The sequence below is a fragment of the Scomber japonicus genome, chromosome 18, assembly GCF_027409825.1.
Source record: "Scomber japonicus isolate fScoJap1 chromosome 18, fScoJap1.pri, whole genome shotgun sequence".
In the NCBI taxonomy this organism is placed as follows: Eukaryota; Metazoa; Chordata; class Actinopteri; order Scombriformes; family Scombridae; genus Scomber; species Scomber japonicus.
In genome coordinates, this window is record NC_070595.1 from 14549792 (window position 1) to 14575072 (window position 25281).

General features: G+C 39.9%; 3 protein-coding genes across 6 annotated transcripts; all 3 read left to right on the forward strand.

Moving 5' to 3' along the window:
• Positions 1 to 992: 992 nt before the first annotated feature.
• adap2 (ArfGAP with dual PH domains 2) lies at positions 993 to 6390 on the forward strand. The gene is made up of 11 exons (XM_053339090.1): positions 993 to 1256; positions 2182 to 2306; positions 2447 to 2538; positions 2816 to 2904; positions 3155 to 3267; positions 3702 to 3851; positions 3969 to 4052; positions 4217 to 4279; positions 4644 to 4721; positions 4823 to 5051; positions 5978 to 6390. The coding sequence occupies exons 1-11, from the start codon at positions 1169 to 1171 to the stop codon at positions 6004 to 6006; spliced, it is 1140 nt and encodes a 379-aa protein (XP_053195065.1). The 5' UTR covers positions 993 to 1168; the 3' UTR covers positions 6007 to 6390.
• A 1177-nt stretch (positions 6391 to 7567) lies between these two features.
• rhot1a (ras homolog family member T1a) lies at positions 7568 to 22460 on the forward strand. 4 transcript variants are annotated; one of them, XM_053339088.1, is made up of 21 exons: positions 7568 to 7945; positions 9814 to 9872; positions 9997 to 10078; positions 10171 to 10214; positions 10306 to 10359; positions 10531 to 10583; positions 11113 to 11221; positions 12337 to 12438; positions 12571 to 12669; positions 12823 to 12931; positions 13084 to 13204; positions 13519 to 13603; positions 13715 to 13860; positions 14054 to 14154; positions 14299 to 14429; positions 14748 to 14831; positions 14998 to 15120; positions 15265 to 15467; positions 16995 to 17117; positions 20175 to 20318; positions 21149 to 22460. In XM_053339088.1, the coding sequence occupies exons 1-21, from the start codon at positions 7909 to 7911 to the stop codon at positions 21264 to 21266; spliced, it is 2127 nt and encodes a 708-aa protein (XP_053195063.1). In that variant the 5' UTR covers positions 7568 to 7908; the 3' UTR covers positions 21267 to 22460. The 4 variants fall into 4 exon arrangements, with proteins under 4 accessions (XP_053195063.1, XP_053195064.1, XP_053195061.1 ...); XM_053339089.1 differs by lacking the exon at positions 20175 to 20318; XM_053339086.1 differs by lacking the exons at positions 16995 to 17117; positions 20175 to 20318 and having other exon boundaries at positions 14299 to 14441.
• Positions 22461 to 22714: 254 nt separating this feature from the next.
• LOC128379249 (uncharacterized) lies at positions 22715 to 25225 on the forward strand. The gene is made up of 10 exons (XM_053338874.1): positions 22715 to 22771; positions 22867 to 22944; positions 23085 to 23117; positions 23597 to 23683; positions 23910 to 24007; positions 24157 to 24377; positions 24546 to 24635; positions 24745 to 24828; positions 24915 to 24980; positions 25125 to 25225. The coding sequence occupies exons 1-10, from the start codon at positions 22715 to 22717 to the stop codon at positions 25223 to 25225; spliced, it is 915 nt and encodes a 304-aa protein (XP_053194849.1).
• Positions 25226 to 25281: the final 56 nt, after the last annotated feature.

Sequence of the window (25281 nt, forward strand, 5' to 3'; positions counted from 1 at the left end):
CAGAAGATGGTTGGAGGTGTGTGTGTGTGTGTGTGTGTGTGTGTGTGTGTGTGTGTGTGTGTGTGTGTGTGTGAGACTGTCTGTCCAGTGAAGTTTTCATATATGTAAGATGGAAATAAATTCACTGAATGCAAGAAAATTCTGACCTGAAGGGCACATAACTAACTAACCTCACATCCCACATCTTTTGGTGCTTTCAAAGAATGCACTAAATATTAATACTTTATCTGATTTTATTTTAATTTTATTTTTTGTTTTGTTTTGTAATATTAAGCTGTGTTGGAGTGTGTGGTTTTTGTACAGTAGTGTTTTATACTTTTGTAGCCTCATTTATCAATTTGCTTTGCATTTTGTAAAGTGTTTTTATCAAGTAGTAATAGTTTTGAAGTAATAATTTGTAATGTAAAATACATTTGTAAAGGCGGTGTGTAAATTGTCACTATCCACACAAAGTACTGTTGATGCTTTCAGAATCTTGGTTCTTGTTAATTTTCATAAAAGGCAGGCAGCTTTTGACAAAGTTGTGCTGTAATTGTCAGCCCTAAATGTCACTTTCACATTCACTGCAGTGATTTTAAAGTTTATGTTGTTTTTTTTTTTCAACCTTAAGTTTGTAAACATTCACAGTGGGGATTTGTTGTGACCAAATAAAGGTTTATCACAACTAAAAACAAAACATGTTCTCATCAGTGTAATTATACAGTAAATAGTATTCTCTGTCATAACCACAAACTAATCGACACATTGATATTCTGTGGGAAGGGAGGCATGAAGCAATGGTTGATTGCATAGTGCGCAATGCACAATGCTCCTGCACCTGCACGGAGGTTATACCCGGTTTCGGGTGGGAGGGTTTGCCTTTTTACTTCCATGAACGCTTCATCAGCATTTATAATTGGAAGAAGCGCAGTCTCCGTAGAGCTATATTGTTAAAAGAGACAAACCACTGACAAAAGGCACGACTGGTTTGCGACAGTGCAGCCGGAGGGGATTCAGAGGTGGGAGTTTGTGCTGTTGTGACATCCCAAATTTACCCGTCGCCAGTTCCAGTTTTCTAATAGAGATTTGTGTCAGTTGCATTTCTCCACCACGTGTGTGACTGTGACCACAATGCTCAGTTTCGACGGCGGGATATATCAACAAGAGACAAGAGAGCCTTTGTAGCGGGATGGCAAACCGTGAGCGGAACAAAAAGATCTTACTGGAACTGGTGAAGCGACCGGACAACAGTGTGTGCGCTGACTGCGGCGCCCCCGGTAAGGGCACCGAGTCCCCCGCTACACTCTATGTAAATGTATGTGCTGTAACAACATGCAGAGGTACTGTTTTTATTTCAAGTTTACATGGGTTTATAGTTGACCAGAGATTCTACTACATCAAATGACGGTTCGTGGAACGTTCTGAATGTGAGGCTTATTTTTGAAAGTTTTCTTAACGGTCGGCGAACGTTCGTTTTGTATGCAAACTTTCGAAGAACGTTAGAAAAAACGTGTAAAGGCTATAACTCTATAAGGCCGATACCCTAAACAGATTTACCTTCTTACTGTTTCAACTCTTGTAATAACCAGAATCTTTTTTTTTTCTTTTTTTAAAAATCACCATTGGTGGAAAAAGTAGAACTCATGCCTCACTGAAGTGAAAGCAACATCACAACCATGTAAACATATCATCAGTATAAGTAGGCACTGTATTATCTGCCAGTATTATCAAAAGGAGAAAACAGTCCTTCTGATATTATCCATATATAAAAATACTGATATTGAGCATCATCTTTAATCTTGATCTGTATCAACTATCAATCTAGTGGCCTAACCTTATACTGTTGTGTCTGGTGGATTTAGAGCTAGTTTGAACTATGTCAGGTACAGTTCTTGAGTTAAGTCTAGTTGGCATCCTCATCAGGTTAATCTGAGGAGTTATAAAATGATCCATTGCATACGAAAGAAAAAAAAATTATCTTGTTGGGTTTTGAGCAGTTTAAACCATTTGAGAAGTTTGGAGGGGAAATCTAGCTTTCTTTGGTGGAACTGCTAACAACAATCTGTAAACTAAAATGTAACGATAAAGTTGCAGAAAATTGATATACTCACGTAAAGTACAAATACATCAAAATTACTTGAGTAAATGTTCTTACTATATTTACTAGTTGCATTTGAATACCTCCTCTTCTTGACACTTCAGATCCAGACTGGGCATCCTACAAGCTGGGCTTGTTTGTGTGTCTGAGTTGCTCTGGTGTCCATCGCAGCTTGTCCAACCGAGTCAAATCCATAAAGCTCGACTTTTGGGAAGATGAGCTGGTGGAGGTATGGAATGCTTTTTCATGTCCTCACCTATGTTATTGCCATGATAATATGTAAACTCAGTGAGTCAGTGTTTCAGTGAAAGGAGGAAACAGTTGTGTCCATGACTAATCTTTATGTGTGTCTTTTTGGGACCTGGGAAGTTCATGAAATCCAACGGAAATGTCAGCGCCCAAGCTCTGTATGAGAAAGCTGTTCCAGCTTACTACTACCGGCCCCACCTAAATGACTGCACGTAAGTATTCTGTCTCTGTGACCGTCTAATGACTCCATGATGAAACATTTGGTTTAGTGTGTCAATGTTAATGAGTAATCACAGACTGCTGACATGGCTGTACCAAATAAACAGAAGTGCAACTACTGACTGTAGAAGTGTAATATTGATGGATTTATGCTGCTAAATCAAAGGTTGATTAATCATGTGCTTGTGTGGCATACTGTATGTCAACTCATTGCTGTGGAACCTTGTTTTGCTTGTCTAATAATACTTAATGTTTGCCCTTTAACCTCAGTTTCTTGACAGAGCAGTGGATTCGGGCCAAATATGAAAGGATGGAATTCACAGGAGAAACCAAGTATCCACCTATCTCTTATACAACAGGTGTTTACTCCACATGTCTACTATAAGAGCATAGTATCTATCAGTGTGTTTGTGTAAAACTGATGCTGTTCCTCTTACGCATGTAGAACTGTGCAAGAAAAACCAGTTTGCACAATGTAGAGCCAGGAAGTGAAAACTGGCCTGACTGTTGCTGTATGAAATTTGACTTTGTAACTAAACACTCATTTTGAGAAAGACCTGTGTGTAGGAAAGCACCTGTGACATAGTACATGTCTTGGTTTGTTTCCAGGTTTCTATGAAGGAATGTTGTGGAAGAAAGGGAAAGAGAAGGCACAGTTTTTAAAGAGGAAGTTTGTGCTGTCAGAGAGGGAATTTACCCTGACCTACTACAACAAGGAAAATGTGAGTCCCCTGCAGCTCAGACATAGCTGAACATGTATGATACATGCACAAATACACAGCAGATATGCATACATGCTGATAAACCTTAATAAAGTGTTTTATCCCAGCAGACTGATTGGATTTTAAAGAACCTTGCATACATATATTTGCACCTAAATTAAATGTAGTGTTGATCCTGAATTCCTTAATGCTTCAAGATGTGGAGTTGAGCTTATTATTTTCTTTGTGTGTGATTTAAAAATATTTGCATTGACTGAATTTGATCCATATCTTCTTTAACTTAGTGTTTTAACAAGTACTATATTTCTTATTAAAACAGCAATTACAGTGCAAAAAATTATAGTTAAAGAAAAAACAGAAAAACAAACAACAGCATTTCAATTAAATCTAGCTGTACTGACACTGATGTGCACAGCTGTTTGTTTTTGTTTTAGGAGTCCAAAGGCCCAAAAGCTGTTATCCCTATCAAGGACCTGAACGCCACCTTTCAACCCGAGAAGATTGGTCATCCTCACGGGCTGCAGATCACCTACCAAGACAACGATCACACCAGGAACCTCTACGTTTATCATGACAGTCCTGAGGTGGGGCCGCAGTACATCCAAAGTATAAATAACAGTAACTGGCAGGTCTTGTACCAATATAGTCATACAGTAGGTTTGGAGCTGTAGAGAAGCTCAGAGTTTCTTCTTCTACCCTAGGAAATAGTCACGTGGTTCAACGCTATCCGTGCTGCTCGCTACGCATACCTTAAGACAGCGTATCCAACTGGAAGTGATGAAGAAGTAAGCATTTAATGAAAGTTTCAAAACTCAATTAAAAAAAAAAAGCCTCGCTCATAGTCGTCTGTCAGTTACTACTGCTTGTTTTTATGTTCAGTTTAGATGTTGACACACTTGCTTTTCATTTTTTAAAGCCTAACACTTGTAACTTTCCATCTTCTCATCAGCTGGTACCAAAGATAACAAGAAACTACCTCAAACAGGGATACATGGAAAAGACAGGGCCACTGGTAAGATAAAGAACAAATCAAATACAAATACTTATTGTTACCTTAGATTTATTTTTACATTCATTTATAATTATTTCTCACAGCGCTCAGCTGCTGTTTTCGCTAACATTTAGCTAGACAGTGAAGGCACAGTCTTTACCACTGAAGTTGTTTGTGGTAGCGTTATATCTGAATAGTATGCATGAGTGTGTGTTTCTGTTCCTCTTGCACACACTGTCGCACACACCCTTGACATGAAACATTTTGTAACAATTCATTTGTATAATAGAAGAGGATGGGTGGATGGAGCAAGGTCGAAAAATGTTGAAACTTATCTTTTGAGTGTGTGTGTGTGTGTGTGCTTTTATTGAACATGTTTTAACAGCAAAAGGAGGCATTCAAAAAGAGGTGGTTTATTTTGGACTCCCAAAATAGGAAGTTGCTCTACTTCAAAGGCAAGCTGGTGAGAACAAAAACCTCTCTGAATTATAACCCCATGTTGTGCTGCTGCTGTGATGTGTGAGATTTTTGAATTATGTGTGAAATGTGTTGCTGTGAACGCAGGATGCGGAGGAGTTAGGGGTGATTTTCATCGGCACGGAGAGCAACGGCTACTCTGTGAAGGAGTGCGTCCCAAAGCACGCTCGGGGAAACAAGTGGAATTGTGGCATTGCGGTTGAGACACCTGAGAGACAGTTTGTCTTCATGTGCGAGCAGGAGAGGGAGCAACGAGAGTGGCTGAACGCTCTCAGACAGGTCCTGTCCAGACCGATGGCACCGCAGGATTATAGCAGTAAGCGAGGCTGGGAAATAGTGCACACACACGCATATGACTCATTGCTGTCACATAAAAGCTCTAACTTGATGCATTTGTTGGGCCTATCTAGTAGACTATGGAAAGATTTTATTAGCCAAGGAGTGATGGAAATTCTCAACCCATAAATCCTTTTTTTCCACATTGTGTTCCAAGTTGAACATGTCTCATCTTTAGTCACATCACACAATAAGACAATTAAACAGTAACCTTGATGGATGTAAAGATTTTCCAGTGAAATGAGGTCCATTTGTATCACTGGATTTAATTAATGAATCCAACTTTCATCTTCAAGCACAAGCAGAGCTGTTTTCAATTAGTTTACCTCCCTACTTTACCTTCCTTGTTCATTTAAAATATGTGGCATACAGAATAATGTACTCCTCTAAATTGTGTTCTTGCTTTTTCTGTTAATGACACCTCAAGTGTGCAGAGAAAGATGATGGTTTATATTTTTGACAAAGTGTCTACAGCCTCTGTGAGGTTCTTTTTTAGTCAAGTATTTTTCACTATGTTCACCATTTCAGTTTAGAATATGAGCATGCTAATATCAGTTTATTAGCACTAAAGCCAAAGTACAGCTGAGACTGATGGGAATGTTAGTAATTGTGTAGGTATTTGGTCATAAAGTGTTGAACAAACATATCTCTAATTTTATAGATATATAGCCCTTTCAATGCATAGTGTCCAAAGTTTGCTTTCTATATTGATGTAAACGTGCTCTAATTAAAGCTGAAACTTGGCATTTTAATGTAGTGTCCATTATTTTATTTCAAATTAAAGAATCAAAAATCTGTGTAGCAGTCCAGATACTTCCTGTCTTGACTATATGTGTTCATGCTTGCGCAAACATGAAGTTATTCCTATGCTCAACTGTGGTATTATACTTCTGTTTCATTTCCTAGTTGAAGCCACCATCAAGTATAAAAGATGAACTACAGAGACTTGTGATGACAGCAGCGTTTGAAAACACAACTAACTGAACTACAGTAGCAGAACAGATGAACAGTGACCTGAGTCAGCGCCAACTGTTCACCGTGTCACTCCCAGTGCGGACCCTCATCATCTGTGTTGTAGGAAAGTATTTTGAACCATTGTCCGGTGGATTAAAGATTTTAATCAATTTATTTCAGCTGACACTGGATCTTCAAAACATTCAGCATCAATGTGTAAAATCAATTCTTAAATACCAAAAAATGCACATCTGTTACCAGATCAACACTGTTATATTGTGATAATAGACAGGTTACCATCGCCATCATCATCATGCTGTTATTATGAAGTTTCTTAATTTTTTTTTTAATATCTTAATTTCCCACTATGCAACTATGAAAAATAAATGACTTTTTAAAAAAAATTATGTGTTTGATTTTATTGAAAGATGAACGGAGCAAAGTACAGGGAGATCCTTGATGAAAACCTGCTCCAGAGCACTCAGGACCTCAGACTGGGGGGTTACCTTCCAACAGGACAACGACCCTAAGCACACAGTCAAGACAATGAAGGGGTGGCTTCGGGACAAGTCTGTGAATGTCCTTGAGTGGCCCATCCAGAGCCCAGACTTGAACCCGATTGAACATCTCTGGAGAGACCTGGAAATAGCTGTGCAGCAACGCCCCTGATCTAACCTGACAGAGCTTGAGAAGATCTGCAGAGAATAATGGGGGAAATACCCCAAATACAGATGTGCCAAGTTTGTAGCTTCATACCCAAGAAGACTTGAGGCTGTAATCGCTGCCAAGGGTGCCTCAACAAAGTACTGAGTAAAGGGTGTGAATACTCATGACCATGCGACATTTCAGTTTTTTATTTTTAATAAATTTGCAAATATTTCTGAAACTTTTTCGCTTAGTCATTATGGGATATTGTGTTTAGATTAATGAGGGAGAAAAAAGAAATTTAATCAATTTTGGAATAAGGCTGTAACATAAAATGTGGGCAAAGTGAAGGGGTGTGAATACTTTCCAGAAAAAAGACAGTATTCAAAGTGACACCTGCAGGAGTTTCCTACAGTGAAATAAACTATTGATTGTACAAAGAAAATATGGACAAATAAATGAAATGTATAACGGTGACAAGTGCAAAAACTAAATGAAATTATATAATAGTGGAAGGTGAATGAAACATTTGATGAAACATCTGAAAGTGCAGGAAATGAATGAGGTAGTTGAAATATAAAGTATATCAAATGTAATAATATACTTCAGCTATTCATTAAGGCCACAACTTCTAGAGAGAAGTGTCTACTGATGGAGGTTTTTAAGGGTTTTGTCCAAGGCTGATTAGTACCCATAGGAGCCCCTGGGCACCGAAGCTCACTGTTCTCCCATCATTCGGGCCCCTTTCCTGCTCAAGGGCCACTGGGCACTTGTCTGAGGACTAGACTTGCATGGACAAAATGCAGTTCTCTATTTTTCAGCCTGAGGGCAGCATGGCGCGTTTTTAAATTTCGAGGTGAAGTTTGTCCCGTATTGCTTGCTGTAGTTGCCGGGGAAGTGGAGGTCAGGCATGCCCATGAAACATCCGCTGCGAAATGCCATGCAAGCGGCGAAAAGACTGTGAATTACATGAAATTACAGACATACGTGCCACAGGGGACTTTTCAAACTACATTTCCATTCTGTGGAGAAGTCGCAAGTTGAGAAGAAGCGCGTAAAAAAGCGTAAAGAGGCACCGAGAGCTGTCCGTCCGTTTTGTCCTACAAAAAGGCGGCGAGAGTCTGACAGCTACATTGCGCAGGCCTGACATTAGGTAAACTGCTGGAGGAGGACGGCATCCAGAGGACTGCATGAAACAATAAAGACTGTCCTCTCTGCAGAAGGAAGCGAGCTGAAACATGAGGAAGGACGTGAGGATACTACTCGTAGGCGAGCGTAAGTAGCTGAAGTCTTTAATCTCTAAGCGGCTGGATGCTTTATTAGCTTCAATGCTACCGGTGAAGGAGCTAAGTGGCTAGAGCTAACAGATGCTCCACATAACCAGGAGTGTGATTAGATGTGCAGTGAGGGGCTGGATAGTTTATGTCTCTGTCAGGGTCACACACAGTGACTGAGATTTATCCAAAGTCTGTGATCAGTATAAATGTCTAGTGGTGACTTCTATTAGCTGGGCATTAAATATCACATGATGCATGATGGTTGTCTTAAATGTCTTCTAATGATACTCAACCTGCTACTTCTCATAATCAGACATAATCTGAGGACGGCCATTTATTATAAAAATAACAATTTCTCACAATCACAACACCCTCAAGTCCAAGGTTACATGAACAAATGGCTTGTTTTATCTGGCCCCAAACCCAAATGTGTTCAATTAACTCTGACATAAGATAAAGAAGAGCTGCAAATACCTACATATGTGAAGCTGGAATTAGAAAATATTTGTCATTTTGACTACTAAATGACCATTTACTGATTATCAACAGAGCACTAGTTCAGCACCACCTAAAATATGCACTGGCTGGTTCACTGGCCAGTTGACCAGTGGACAAACAAGTTAATTTTGCAGTAATCAATAAAATGATTTATAGTTGTGCATGATTTTTTGTTGATCAACTAACCAATTATCAACTCATAGTTTCAGCTGTAATTTGCACAGAGATGCAGAACAAAATAGTTTATTTCCAGAACCTTTACACCACAAAAAAGCCACAGATCTCATTCCTGACTGTGGTTCACCTGGTCTGTTTATTCTCTTTTAAAGATCATGTGTTGTTGGTACTATTTATATTTCAGCTGTGACTATGCAGGATGGCCTACATGGCCACATTTGGCAGGTTAGTACTCACTGTTCTTGAGAGAGGTGCAGCCAAAATGCTATGCGTCTACTTCAGTGTTGTGAAGTTCAGTAAATTACAGATGGAGAATTACTAACAGAACTGCAACGATTAGCTGATTGACAGAAAATTAACTGCCTGGCTATTCTTGATAATCAATTAATGATTTGAGTGATTTTTAAAATCTGTTCCAGCTGATTACATGTGAAAATCTTCTGGTTTCATTAATCCTCTATGATAGTAAACTGAATATCTTTGAGTTGTTTACTATTAGTCTGGACAAAATGAAACATCTTAAGTTACATCTTTTCACCTATTTTCACCATTTTCTGCTATTTTCAGACCAAACAATGAATCAATCAATTAAGAAAATAATTTATAATGAAAATAATGACTTTCAGGCTTAGATATTCAGCTGGCCTATTGAAACAATGAGGAGCAGGAGGTGCTTCAAACCAAAAAGTTCTGGCTGTTAAACTGTCCATCTTACTGTTGATCTATATGATGACATAATATAAATATTATAGTGCGGTGGAGGTGGTTTTGTTTTTGGTCCTTATTTTTTTGTTTTATTTTTGCAGTATTGGAGCTTCTAATTTGTAATTTGTTAGAGAATGCAGCAAAATCATAATATTTCTGTAGTTATGTAATATATTTTGATGTGGTCACCCCTCACTAGAACTGAGTAAATGTAGAGTATTAGCTGAAATACAATATTTGTCTTTCATGAATAACAATCAATCTGTCGTAGACTTAATTGCAGTCCACATTTCTTCGCCTTGTGAGCTCTCATTTGAGAACTCTTAACTCTCTTCAGCTGCTCATATCTGTGTCCCGTCACTTAGCACATTACTCAGACCTCTCAGAGAAAGTGGTAGAGAGGTCAAATGTTAATGCCACATTGTCTGCTAAGGATGTGTGTAAAGTCAGAGTGTAATAAAGATGTGTTTTCCTGTGCACATACAGCCAAGGTGGGGAAGACGTCACTGATTATGTCTCTGGTCAGCGAGGAGTTTCCTGATGAAGTATGTATTAACAGACCATCATATACATCCCACTTGTATACATGGAGTAGCACAAATCTACATCTAATATTTATCAAAGCTTGCTTGTTGTCAACACTCAGGATCTATGTCTCCTGTCTTTTAGGTTCCTCTTCGAGCTGAGGAGATCACCATCCCAGCCGATGTCACCCCAGAGAGGGTTCCCACACACATTGTGGACTACTCAGGTATTTTCTATATAAAGGGAGGGACATGAGTAATTATCAGTACCTTGTATTGATTTTGTGAAAGTAACATTTTATTATTTTGACACATTCAGAGGCAGAACAGTCAGACGAGCAGCTCTATCAAGAAATATCTAAGGTTGGTTTGACTTCATTTTTACTCTCATCTGGTCTTTCTCCACATTTTTCTTATGCACATGGCAAGCTAATGTCATTATTTCCATTTACAGGCAAATGTTATCTGCATAGTTTACTCAGTGAACAACAAGAAGTCCATTGAAAAGGTGAGCGTGCTTTCTCTCTGTGCTCAGAACTGTTCACATAACTGCAGCATGTGTGGAATTTGAGACGGGGACACTGCACACGCTGATCATCTTAATCTGTGAAAATGATTTTGTGTTTGTAATGAATGTTTGCCCAGCTATAGTCTTTGATGTTGTGCTTTCCTCCCCTAGGTGACAAGCCACTGGATTCCCCTCATTAATGACAGAACGGACAAGGATAGCAGGTGTGTGTTTGTGTGTTTCTGTCCTCCTGGGTGCTGTGTCTGTACAATGCAAGTAAAAGCCAGATCTGCCCATTTTAACATGAAAGGGTTTAATAAGCTTGCAGTCTGTCCCACTGCAGGCTCTGTCAGTGAGCATGCTTTCTGATTGATTTGTAGCATATCATTGTGTTGTTACTTGTTGGTGTGTATATCTGAAAGTTTTTGCAAACAATGCTGTCATTCGGCCACAAAGCAACAATAGGCTCAGTGCTGATATTATTCGGAGTTTTCATTTGAATGGATTGACCTTCTCATTAAATTTGAAATGTTCACTTATACCAGTGGCATCAGCAGTTCAGTCCTAGAAACCAGTAGAAAGTTTTTGAAATCACTGAGTAATGAAAACAATGAAGTTAATTGAATGATTCACCGGTGTGTTTTTATACCAAGTAAGGATTTTTTTTTGTTTAATGTGCTTCATTATACAGATTTTGTGTTTAATCTGTGATATTATTAGAACATAATGAAGTAATAAATGATGTGACTGCAGGGTACCATTGATCCTTGTGGGGAACAAGTCTGACCTGGTGGAACACAGCAGCATGGAGACCATCCTGCCAATCATGAACCAATACCAAGATATTGAGACTTGTGTAGAGGTAAGAGATCAATACAAACACACCCTGTGCATACATAAACAACTTTTGGATCCATTGAGTCAGGACTATTTAGAAGTCCCACTCAGTTAAATGTCAGAGTAAACTTTGATGAAGCTCTTGAGAGAAATGAAGCAGCGAATGGAATGTCAGAGAGACTGGCTGCACGTATACAAATCAGCCCCCAGCTGCTCTCAGTCTGTAGTCCAGCTCCTGACTCCACTTACACTCTGGCTGAGTCATTAATAGATTTATATCAGTGAACCCTGTGCGCCAAGGCCAAGGCCTGCTGACTGCCTGCCTGGCTGTGAGTGTGTTGAGAGGCTTGGTTGTCATGACAGAAGCTGGCGTCTGTTTGTATTACAGTTCAATTCAAATTTCCCTCTGTGACATGAGATGGCTCATGTTATGCCTTCCTCAGCCGGATTAGTTACATGAGGGAGATGAGGGGGACGTGAGGGAAGGCACATACAGAGGGGAAACAGTTTGGGGTCAGTCACACATGTGAGGCAGCAGTGTTCGATGAGGTGTTGGTTTTTGGGTTAGCTTTCATTTATAGTTTAGTCTGTGTTATCGACTCTGTGTTTGATCAACACTCTGAATCATCCAAGTTTGAGTAGATGAATTCCACATAATTTTGCAGGGCATTCATAACCTATGCCAATATTGATTGTGTTTATCAGGATGATTCTTTATCCATTCCCTTAATAATTCCCAATCATTTTTCTGCTTGGAAAAAAAAAAGTTGGCAAACAGTGTTTCAGTGTCATTGCAACACTTTTATCATCTCCACTGTTAATCAATAACCTTTCATGCTGATGAATATGTGAAACATTAACTGGTAGATGAGATAAATGGTCCTGAATTAATTAATTTGAAAGCATTGTAGAGTCTTCTGCCTGTATGAGAATAACAAAATGAGCAGGAGTAGGGGTGCTCTGCTGTGTTGAGACAGACTGAGCACTGAGGCATTTTCTTCACCTCAGAGTTGGATTAAATAGTTTAATGCTGCAGTGTGTGTTTGTTAGCTGGCCTCGTTTGTTACTGCTGGTGCTTGCTCTGCTCCTCTCTGAATGATATCTGTAATTAATTTTCACATGTGCTCCCTGTTTCCTCAGTGCTCTGCCAAAAACCTGAAGAACATCTCTGAGCTGTTCTACTATGCCCAGAAGGCTGTCCTCCACCCGACAGGACCCCTGTACTGCCCAGAGGAGAAGGAGGTGAGGTCTACACTGGAGATGCAAGTTGTTTTTTTGTATATCTACTGCTAAAGATAGTTATGGAAGTGTGGAATTTGATGATGGTTGATTGTATTTGACCACCTCAATGGATGAATTTGTTCTCTATTACAGCTGAAGCCATCTTGCATTAAGGCTCTAACTAGAATCTTTAAAGTGTCTGACTTGGACAATGATGGTATCCTTAATGACAATGAGCTCAACTTCTTCCAGGTAATTTTTTCCCTCTTAATAGTGTAACTGTCAACATCATTTTCACGATAACTTCAGAGTTTTCATCACAAGCACAACTTGAAGGTCCTGATATGTTTAGACATTACTTTTGGGTAAATGTATAACTTGGTTTGTTTTTTTTCTTATATGTAGAGAACATGTTTCAATACACCACTGGCACCTCAAGCTTTAGAAGATGTAAAAAATGTGGTCAGGAGGAACATGACAGATGGAGTCAAAGACAACGGACTTACACTCAAAGGTCAGACGCTCTCTCTTTCCTCCTCCTCGTCATTATTTCACTACGCACATCCATTTCCTCCTCTTTTCTATCCATTCTTTCTATCCATTGTCATTTCGCTGCTGGCCACTAACTTGCATCTCTTCTCCTGCCTCACTGTCCCTCTCTTTCAGGCTTCCTGTTCCTGCACACCCTCTTTATACAGCGAGGTCGACACGAGACCACCTGGACGGTACTGAGGAGGTTCGGTTATGATGACGACCTGGAGCTCACACAGGAATACCTGTTCCCCATGTAAGTGCAACAATATGGTTTTATGTATATATGTGTGTGTGTGTGTGTGTGTTTTATACATGATAGTATCTTTATGTAGTGATTATTAGTTATATGAAATCAGGTTCCTCTTTTTCATGATCTATTTTCAGCACTCTTGACATACAATTTCCTCTTTGCTGTTGAAATGGTGTGCTCATATTTATAGCCTAAAGTTTAGTCAAATTTAGTCACATTGTTTCCTCCACTTGTACTTCCAGTTTTTGTCAATTTTTGACTCCATCCATGCTCTTTACATCAAATGAATGTTTCTGTAATGTCCCCTTTTCTTCCAGGATAAAGATCCCACCAGACTGCACCACAGAGCTTAACCACAACGCTTACCTCTTTCTTCAGAGTGTCTTTGACAAGCATGACAAAGTGAGTTCTCAGACATCTCATTTTTCCGCTGTTGCTTTTTATGTTTAAGTCTTCCATGTTTTCGTATGTTTGCATGTATTTTAAGTTGTGTGTGTTGATGTGTGTGTGCAGGACAGAGATTGTGCGCTGTCGCCAGAGGAGGTGAGGGACTTGTTCAAAGTGTTTCCCTACATGCCTTGGGGCCCGGATGTCAACAACACGGTCTGTACGAACGAACAAGGATGGATCACATACCAGGGATACCTCTCACAGTGGACGTGAGTGTGAAGCAGGCCTATTAAAATACACACACACAAACATACACACACGTAGAACACGTAGAACATAGATCATCTTACAACTCACACACACACACACACTCACACACACACACACACACACACACACGTAAATCTTGAATTCCCATGCTGTCAAACTTATTATTATCATGTGTCTTTTCTTATGTGGTAGGTTAACAACATATCTAGATGTTCAGCGTAGTTTGGAGTACTTAGGTTACCTTGGCTACTCCATCATCTATGAACAGGAGTCCCAAGCAGCTGCCATTACAGGTAAGAGAATGTTATTCAATTCAACTCTACTTTGGGGTTTTATGCCTGGGAGCAGTGTAACCTTGGAAAGGTTTTTGCAAAAGGAGTGTATTAAAGTTACTATATGTTGCCACTGTTCATGTATGTTCTTGCCTGTTCTTTCAGTGACCCGTAACAAGCGCATAGATCTGCAGAAAAAACAGACCCAGCGTAGCGTCTTCCGCTGCAACGTCTTGGGGGCGCGGGGAAGCGGGAAGAGCGGCTTCCTTCAGACTTTCCTGGGCAAGAACCTGCAGGTCAGTGGAATAGTAAGCACAATCTTGTTAAAGCTTATAATTGACTCACTTTAATTGGCTGTTGCTTCCATGGGGTTACCACATCTCAAATGACTCCAAACCAAAACAAACTCCACGGGGGTGAAAAGACTTGAGTACTTTTAGAATGATGGATATGCAACATAGACTATGTTTAAGGTTTATGAACAGACACCACTTTTAGGGTGTAAACGTGATCCACCTCTGCATAGACCAAATACTGTTTGTAATTAAGTAAATTTCCAGAGTTGGAGCAACTCTGATACATGTAATTGATTGATTGATTGATTTTCACCACAGCAACAGAGGCGGATTAGAGAAGACCACAAGTCCCTCTATGCTATCAGCACGACCTATGTTTATGGTCAGGAGAAGTACCTGCTGGTAAGGACTATTTACTGAGAGGAATCCTCTTACAGCATCATCTGCTCTTTGGATTACTGTTACATATTCTGAGTGTTACACTTTACTGTGTGTCAGCATTACTACTCGTGAATGTTAATCCCTCCATCTGCACACTTTCTCTCTGTCTTCATCTTCATACTACAAGCTCCACGAGGTGATGCCAGATTTTGACTTCCTGTCAGAGGCGGACCTGGCCTGTGACGTGGTCTGCCTGGTGTACGATATCAACAATCCACGCTCTTTTGAATACTGCGCCAAAGTGTACAAGGTGTGTAACCTGAGGGTGTGTTTCTCACTTTCTCCTCATTTTCGGAGAAAGGGAAAATACTCCAGTACTCCAGAGATGCACTGAGTCTTGTAAGCCCCGCTGTATTCAGTGTAACATGTTACATTGAGCGGTTGTCTTTTGCAGCAATACTTCATCGACAGCAAGACGCCATGTGTGGTGATAGCTGCCAAGTCGGACCTGCACGAAGTACGGCAGCACTATAGCCTCTCACCACATGAGTTCTGCCGTAAACACAAACTCCACCCGCCCCAACCCTTCACGTGCAACATAGCCAACGCACCCAACAAGGACATCTACACTAGACTCACCACCATGGCCATGTATCCGTGAGTATTCAACCTGTTTGTGGTCTCATCTAGTTTACCCCTTTACACCTCTGTCAGTCCTGAATCCTCAACCATCCCCATGTTTAAAAAGGAGTTTTTCCTCACTTTTACTTCTCTCCTGGATGTATGTGTCAGGTAGTCACATGTTGCACATAATATTCAAAGGTTACAGCATAGGAGTTATAATAAAAGCCAGCGTCTGTATGCTGTGCAGAGAAGTTAGAAGCGCGGTTCAGGTCAAAACAGCCAAAACAAATTAATTGCATACTTTCTGTTCTGTGTAGGTTGTGTCTCTGTGTGTACACGCTTGTAACTCGAGCCTTGAAGTTAATCCTTTGACTTTAAAGAGCTTGAAGGGTGTCTGAACTCCTCTAAGCTCTCTGATCAGATTAGATTTCAGAGTAGATTAATCACCATTAAACAGGGCACACCCACTAAATCTCATTTGAACTGCTCAGGAATCTTATTGTCTAGAGCGATTGGCTCTAACACACTCAAGGGCAGGAAGTTGAGTTTAAGTAGCAACACTTTGAATGAAAGAAAAGCTTCCGTCCTGACTTAACGAAGAGGTGGAATACTCACTGAGGGTGAATCCACGCTCCACAGTTGAATGGATGATTCAGAAAACTGTTATTAAAGGGAGAGTCTCAGAATGTCTTAAAACAGCGGTCAGGGGCCTAGATGACCACTGAAAGAGGTCTTCCTTGTTGTAATCATTCCTCCTGTTCACACTGGGTAAATGAATATCTGCCACATTTACAGTCTTTTTAGTATCAAATTCCTTCTTTGAGTTTGCCTGTTGAGGTGGTAATATAGCTCCAAAAAGAGGGACTTAAGCACTACAAAGACTGTAATGTTGAAAGATACTTGATTTGACTTCAGATCAACTTTGAACTACGTTTTTGCATATAACCATTTCAATATTCATTTGGGCATCTGACTATTGTTTAAGAAAGAAAGTAAAAGAACCTGTCCTTTTTAAGCTGGCAACCCAGTGCAGACTTTCCATCTTGAGGTGCTTCTTCAATACTATGTTTTAATGCAGTTAGATTAAAGGTTTCCTCAAAGACCAGGGCTGAAGTATACAGTGAAAGAAACTAGTCTTTTTTTTGTTGATAGTGGTGTTTGAAAGCTTTATGATCACAGCTGCTGATCATAAACGAAGATAAACGGATTATAGTTGCTGATTAGTTTGGTCAGAGAAAGGTTTCAGTGGTCTAGAGTCAAAGATTTAACAGATTTTGTAAATTTTTATCCTTCTCTTGTTGTGACTGTTCCCTTCTTTCTTTGTAGTTTTCCTCTCCTTACTTCTCCTTGTACTTATTTTCCTTTAGACTTGATTATAGATATATGGTTGTCTATACTTGATTGAAGTAATAGAGTGGAGGAGGTGGAGGTAAATGGCAGCAAGGAGAAGTATGTATTCTCTTGTGATCTCCTCCTACTCTGTATGTATGTGTGTGTTGTTTGGTGCGTGTTATCTTTGTACGGTGGTGAATACACGCATTTTTGTGTGTCTTTCCGCAGTCACGCCCGTCTCCGCTGCATGTGCGCCTGCAACAGGTGCACCTATTGCCTGTGTCAGAACCTCCTCAAGTTGGAGCTGCTGCGCAATATTAAGGCCCAACTCCGCAGGGTCATTTACAACAGGTTCATACATAGAATAAGCTCTAGTGTTTTAACATAGACTCATTCCTCCTCCTCTGTGTCTCCCACCCTTGGGCTTGACCCCCAGGATGGGTCACACAAAGGCTACTTTTTCACCCAAGCTTTCTAACACTGGTGGTGGTGACCACTCCTCTGCTTTCCTTCAGTGCTCACCAGTGGTCACATTTACACTGCATATCCACTGCAGGGAAAAGGGAATATTAAATGTTGATAGGGATGAAGTGTTTTTCTCGGCTGCATCTCAAAATGGTCAGTCTTTTTATTCTGGAGGTCATTGTTTCAGCTGTTTTTTTTTGTTTTTTCCCCTCTGTTCTTCATCAATTTACATGTTGCCTCACACCCAAATCAGAAATGAGCTGCCATTTCATTCATTTTTCTCATATACCAAAAAACCCCCCATCAATCATATTTGGTGTCTTGGTCTCTGCTTCAGCTCCAGCCAGCCCGCCCGCTCTCTGTACAGTGTGGCACAGCGAGGTGTGTCCATGCTGTGCCAGCTAACACCCAGGCTGCTAGCCAGGGAGGTAACCGTGTGTTGTTGAATCCACGTGAAAAATGCATGATGTTATTTACTTATGCAGTGCTCACTAAATTCCTAATATTGACCCCTATACATAACACAAACATGCTGAGAAGTTTGTATTTGGATAGTTTTCAGCATATTCATATTTGTAAAACGTGTTATGTGGAATGTTTTTCAGCCATTTAATCAGTTGTTTGCTCCCTCCTGTCCTCCAGTGGATATGCAAACTGTAAATCTTGACTAAGCATATCATCTGCATAGAAAATGACAAGAAACACAACCATTCTCTTTGGTTCGTGCTTCATTTAAACTGAAAACCTCAGTGAAATCTGCATGTCTGCATGTTTGACATGATGTCATTTCTTTTCAATCACATACAATTCTTCAAATTCATCCTGTCTCTTGATTTCTTTTTGGCACTAACCTTCATAAAAGTGCTTGATTTGTGGATGATCTTTGATGTTTTCAGTCTCACCTTGTCATTTCTATTCGTAACACTGAAGTCGATAACCACAGGAGAGCATATCTGTTACTTTAAGTGCAAATAAAATACTGTTGACTGGTTCTCCTGTGGATTTAGACTTCAAAAAATAATTTTACTGACTGATGTTTCAAATCAAAATGTTTTTCTTTTATGTGTAAATTGTATTGTACTGTACCAGCCACTCTATCATTTCATCCTCTTTTTCCCTATCTTGTATTTCCTGTCTTTGTGTTTTTTTTTTTCCTTCCACTCTGTAGGTGTTCACACAAACGTTTTTGGCTGCCCCTCTGCCTCTTCCTCTTGCATGCGTTCACCCTCTGTTAATCTGCCTGCTGCTATGTTGCATGACTCACCTGTCCTCTACCTCTCTGGGTATCCAATGGCATGCCTCAGTCTGCAGCAAAATATCGCCATCTACTGGCAGCTGGGAATAGATTTCTCATCTGTTCATCTGTACAAAGAAAGCGTGGTGTGCTTAATGAAATAGACTTTTACTGGATCCCTAAGCAGGGTTTTTAATGGCTGTTTATGGTGTTGGATTGGGTTGTAGCCTGCTGTGTGTTTGCTGATTTTGGGTGATTATAATTACATGTGTGTGTGTGTTTGTCATGGACCCAAGCAGACCTGCATAGTGTGTCATTCAGCACTAACCCTTTGTGTTGAGGCCGTTTTAATCTCTGGGACTTGTTGATACTATTAATAGCATGACACTAAACAGGCCAGCTGTGGCAGTTACAAGAGGCCGACACACCACATTGAATGCCCAGCGTGGTTTCTGAAAAATGTTTTGGGTGACTGGGTAAGATATAACGCTATGTACAAAATTTTTTTTTTTAATGTAGTATGAACTCTTTTAGATCAGCAAGCACCAGTAGTTAAAAGTGCAGTGTACAGAGCCACAGTGGTTTTTACTTTCAGTCATATATATGATGTTACAATGTCAGATGTTCATATTATACATGGCCAAAGTGTCAAATAATGAGGGGCTGAACTGAAGGGTGGCATAAAGGACTAGTACAAGATAAATGGGGAATTCTTTATTACTATGAATCATGCAAAGACATCCTAGGAAACTCAGAATAAAGAGCTGGAAATTAGCTTAAATGAGGAAGTTTTCCTTTCTTTTTCATTTTTGTCATTTTTTTGAAGCCATTTGAGAAACCACAAGTCTGGTGCAGAGGTATAAATGAAGAGGTCCTAGTTACTTTTCTTGGTTTGCACTTTGATTTGTTACCTATTCAAAAAAGACAAAAAAGTGTATAGCAGCTGCCAAAGTATGAAAAACTGCCTAACTGAATTAAGACAAATTGGATATTATTGTATTCCCAAAGAGTCTCCATTTACCCTGGCCCAACATTTCTAGTGTCGCTGCTATGTGGTGTGTACAGTCTGTGTTTGCGGTATGTGCGTGTGTCTGACTTTTCACAGTTTGAAGTGATGTTTGATATGGTTTGGTCGCAGACATGGTTGAGCTTGTGCTTTACTGGTTTAGGTGGTGATTGTAGTTTTGTACTGTTCAGGCTGGGCAGAGCTGGGGTTAGTGATTCTATCAGTATGCAGTAATATGTTATTGCTAACAGACAGTATTTTTGGTATAACGTTTAATACTTTTAACATTCAAATCAAAATTAGTGCAATAAGAATATTTCATCTACCTCCAAAAACCATCAGTATAAATCTCATTCAACCAAAACCAACCTAAATCATTTAGTTTTGACTTTGTCTCTCAACTTTAAGGTTGAGTTGTAGAAAATAGGACCTTGCTGTGCATTGTGATGATAATTTGAGTTTGGCTGTACTCTAAATAGAAATTTAAACAAGAAAAAGTGTTCATTCATTATTAATGTTAAAGAATATATACTGTAGTGCAAAAACAAGTACAGGTATTAATAAACAAATCTCAGATGATATTCAGTGTGACATGATAGCGTTGATATTGTAGTGATGCATTTCCCAGCTCTACCTACTGTGTTTAAGTGTGTGTGAGCACACTCAGGGCTAATGTGTGATCGGGTGTATATGTGTATGGAAGGCTGCTGGGCTGGGTGGAGGCTGTGGGGGGCTACCTGCTGTTGGAGGAAGATTTCAGCCTGACACAGCGGGTTTCAGCTGTCTCCAACGTGGAGAGGTCCATCTATATGGAGGCCTCTGAGCAGCAGCTTATTCCCTCAGACAGGTAAAGGCAGGAAAACTCCATCCACTGGGAGAAGGATGTTATATTTTTGTTCAGGACAAACGGGCGAGTACGCTTCATTACATGTTTGTGATCATTATTAATGCTGATTTTTATGTAATGAGAGGTCGTAGAGAGGCTGCTAGAGAGCATGAGTGACTGATGTTGAGTTAAATAATGTATGCAAGTTTCTCTGCTGTTGCTACCACAGTACTCAGGTACAGAGGTCCTAACGGGTGCCTTGTAAGTTTATCTGTAAACCTCTCAGTCCTGCTGGAGGGAGTTTATTTTATAGTCTTATTGCTTATCACACTTTCTTTTTCTTCTCTGCTGTGTCCTTCATTTCCTTAATCATAAGCTTGTCTTTGTTGCAGTTTGCATAGTTCCTCAGTGTGTGTGTGTGTGTGTGTGTGTGTGTTATCGTACCAGGTCAGCTGGTAGGACAGATGATAACCCAGTTTTAAAAATCAGTTTGGGTTTTTTTGCCTCCCAGTGCAAACTAGAGCAGCTGCTTCTCGTAGCCTCTCCTTCTTTTCACCCAACTGCTGTGTTGTTCAGTCCTGTTTCCCAAAACCAAACCAAATGTCAAGAGAAAGCACATGTTCCTGTTTCAAGCTAGTACCACATTCATTGTTTATGGTCCTGACTCATGAAGTTTCCTCTGAAGAGGACACATGACTTTGTTTTGTCATTTGGCATCTCCATCCCACTGCGGTTTTACAAATGTAGAAAATATGGCATAACTGTGCTCACCGGTTTTTATATACTGCTCCCTCTTTTCTCTCACTTCCCCCTCACCTGCTGTCTGTTTCTGTCTTGTTTCTTTTTCAAAGGCACATGGCTCAGGCGGACCTGAAGAACTCAACCTTCTGGCTGAGAGCGAGTGTCGGTGCCACAGTGTTTGCTGTGCTGGGCTTTGCCATGTACAGAGCACTTCTCAAACAGCGGTGATCAGACAGCATGAGATGTCAACTTCCTCCCCCCCGGTCCCTGGGTGACTCTGCCCCCTTCCTTCCTACCTGAAAGACTCAAAAGACTGGCTGATCAACTGACCCGGCCCATTGCCTCAGCCCCAAACTCCACCTTGCCCCATTCATCTGAATGCATCATGAGCAAGAAACAAATGAGCGAAATGGTTAAATCATTAAGCATATAAAAAGTACATTTTATATGCATTTAAAACTGAAGATTGAATTGTCATTCTTTTGCAATTTTTGTTTTTTGTTGAGGGGGGACAGGGCAGATTAGTTTTTTGAAATATCACTTGTCTATCAGCCGATTTCTAAATGCTGACTTTCTGTGATCTATTGGTCTAGTCTAGTCCAGGTCAGTCACTGGATGTTTTCAGCTGATGGTCCATTATCCAGTCCTCTTTTTCATTTCTCTCAGGTCAGTATTATTAGTCAGACAGTTGGACACCAGAGAGAGAGAGAGGCAGCCATATACAGAAACCACCACAAAGGGACTTAAATCTGTTTATAGATGTGTATATGCAGTATATTATGTATGTATTCCCCAAGAACTTTAGGATTGGACCTGTAGACAACATCACAAGCCAGAAGAAGAGCTTCCCACGTCGACCTGGAGCAGCTCTTCATACCTATACCTACACCTCCAGAAGGTGTCAGAACAAACAGCGCTACATCTAACACTAGAAAAGGATGTCATGCACCTGTTTATTTTGTGTTTTAATTTATTAACCTGTTTCTTTGTTTTCTAGTCTGTTTTTTGAGTGCTTTAACACTGCACCGCATGAAACAGATGGAGGGCATTTTTCATGTATTTTTGTATTTAGTATTATCAAAGATGTCCTCATGGTGTATAACTACCTGCTTCTGTTTTTATTTTATTTTTCTGGTTTTCAATTAGAGCTTTGACCCTCATTCTATTTTTATGACATTAGAGGCACCATAGAGCAAGAGATTATGCTATTAACAACAGCCAGTCAGTGCACCTCTCCCACCTTAAAACTACAAAAAAGTGTTTCTTCTCATTCTTCTCTTTTCCAGCATTTACAATAAAAGAGTTGTATGATCTGGCTCATATGTATGCGCGTTATTGGGTGAAATGACCGCTAATTTCACAGCGACAAAGAGAATAAAATGGTTTTAAATATCTGTAATAAATGACATTTACACCCATTGACGTCACTGTGTCCTTGCATCATTTAGCACAGCAGTTACCTGGCATTTTAAAAAGTAGATGTGCAACATTCAGACCTCTAGTGTATTGTGCACAACTGGGACTTTTTGAGCCAGAATAGGAAGTGAGTATATGGTTAAGGGCTGTGAATGATACTGCTTTCAGTCTAAGCAAGGAGGAAGTCACAATATACACATAGGTAGATTATATTAACACTATCGGTAGCCACAGTGTAATATTATCTGCTGAAGATCAACATGCCCTTAGATGAAATATTGTTTGAGGGCTTCTTACAGAAAAGAAAAGATACTTTGGTAAGTTGTAAATTATCTTTAAACATTTTCTTAATACACTAATAAAAAGAGCATTTGATTGCCATCCATCAATTTGTTTTATTATCTCTTTATAGAAATTGAAATGGGTGACGTATTGGTTCAGGCTCCAAAACACAACCTTGTTCTTTTATACCCAGAAGAATGGAAATGCTGTAAGTCCATTTTTACTGCAATCCTTACTTGTCAAGACCTTATGGCCATGCCTATTACCTCACTTATCACTGATGCTTAAAACTTTATTTTTTTGGGATTCTTTTGGGTTCCTTGACATTGGATGTTGATCTCTTTACAGTCACATTTGAGAGGATATTACTACATTTTCACAGTAAGTCTTCCACCATTTATTACAGTTGATATATGAGAAATTGAATAGCAGTCTGGAAAAGTATATTTACTCAAGTACTGTACTTAATTACAATTTTGAGGTAATTATACTTGAATAAGTTCATTTCATGCTACTTTATATTTTTCATAACATTTAGAGGCACAGCATTTATGTGGCAGCTTTTATAACTTTAAGTTTCAGCAGTTTAATCAATGAATGAATTATTAGAAATTCAATTAACTAGCAAAGTAGTTCAAATTAGAACAACTTTCTCCATATCACACTGTCTGATACAGATACTGCTTATAATGCTCTGTCACTTTTACTTTTACTTAGAACAGTATTTTTCCATTGTGATATTGCTACTTTTACTTCAGTAAAATATCTGAGCACTTCCCCCACCACTGTTGCTTTGTCTGTAATAGGACACATAAAAAGTATTTACCTAAATATTTGTCTATATCCACCTCTCATGTCAGGTGCAATCAGTGAGAGAGGTCCAGAGTGTTGGCAGCAAGCGCTTCATGTTTGAGCTCATTATGACCAACGGGAAAAGGAAAGTTTTGGTGAGTCAACACTGGTTTGTCTCAGTTCAGCTTCTCACTCTGTAGGCTGTGTGTGTGTTACCTCTAACTAAGTCATGCACATGCCTCCAAACCACTGTCTGTGTGTTTTAACTCTAACTAAGTCATGCACATGCCTCCAAACCACTGTCTGTGTGTGTGTTACCTCTAACTAAGTCATGCACCTGCCTCCAAACCACTGTCTGTGTGTGTGTTTGCATGCGTGTAGGCTGCAGAGACAGCTGCCCTCAGAAAGGAGTGGGTAGGACACCTATGGCAAGCAATGCAACTTTCTACCTCTGCGGTTTCGGAGCACAAAAGCAAACAGTAAGTAGGAAGAGGACTTCTGTTTGTGGCAGATCTGACAGATAATAAACCAAAAAGAAATTCCATAATTGGTCAATTTAACATGCATCTGAGTGATTGTCTTTCTTTGATGGCACCTTCACTGAGCATGTACTTTTCCTGTTTCTCAGCCTCCAAGTGTGTGAGCAGCAAGAGAGACATAGCAGCAGACCTGTCTCCTCAGACGTTGACAGTATAATGGAGTCACTGCCAGTTCGGCCCCTCTCAGCTCCCCCCCCAACAAACTACATCCACCATGAGAGCCCTACCATCCTTGTCAACCCATCTGAGGAGCTGTACGACGTTCCTTCACAAAACCCACGGCCAGCCTGTAACTACCAGCAACACAACAGTAATTAATATGTATTTGCGTATTTGCACCTTCACAAGATTCAGTGATTTGGGGCATGAATCCATCATCCTTACAACAGTAAATGTGCTCATGTAATGTGAACATAACAGTTCATGTCAGTAATTTAGCTTTGAATGTAGTTCATATGGTGCTAAACTCTGATTTCAGGTGACAATCTCAACAGTGATCAATGGTCCAGTGCGGTGAATAATATGGGGGCCAAAGAAGGAGACTATGATGTTTTACCCATCAGAAACAGTATGATCTTAAATATATTTTAAATGAATAACTCAACACCTCTTTGGACATATCATATAATGGTGGTTAAATATCCAAACTTGGACAATCATGTGTTACACCTCTTCAGAAATGTGCACCATCAACTCTTCACCTCAGATGGGCGAGGGTGTGTACGATGTTCCTGTCTCTTGGAGAGCTTCTAACCATCAAAGTGAGAAGACATTTCTTGTACAGCAGCTAGCTTTTAAATACCTGGTTATACCAAAAACAGTAAACATTTATTGTTGTCTATTTCAGACCCTACAGAGAACGTCTATGATGTACCGAGCTCTATTTTGAGACAGACGCCTGATCACACTCAAGGTAAATCCTGCTTCTCTTTTGTCTTCTCACTTATTCTTATACAAGTAGATTAAATGTGATATATGCAACCAAAAGACACACATGCAAGTTGTGCAGCACACATTATCTCAGCTATTTATCTCAAGATCATGTATATGTTTCTAGTTGCAGAGGAGCAGCCGGAGGAAGGAGCTTACTGGACGATAGAGTATGCGGACCAGACAGACGACAGCAGTGGACCGGAAAGCAGCAGCAACCAACTCTGACTCACCATACATGTAATGTTTGGACCAGAAATATATTCCCTGTGCCTAATTTCTGC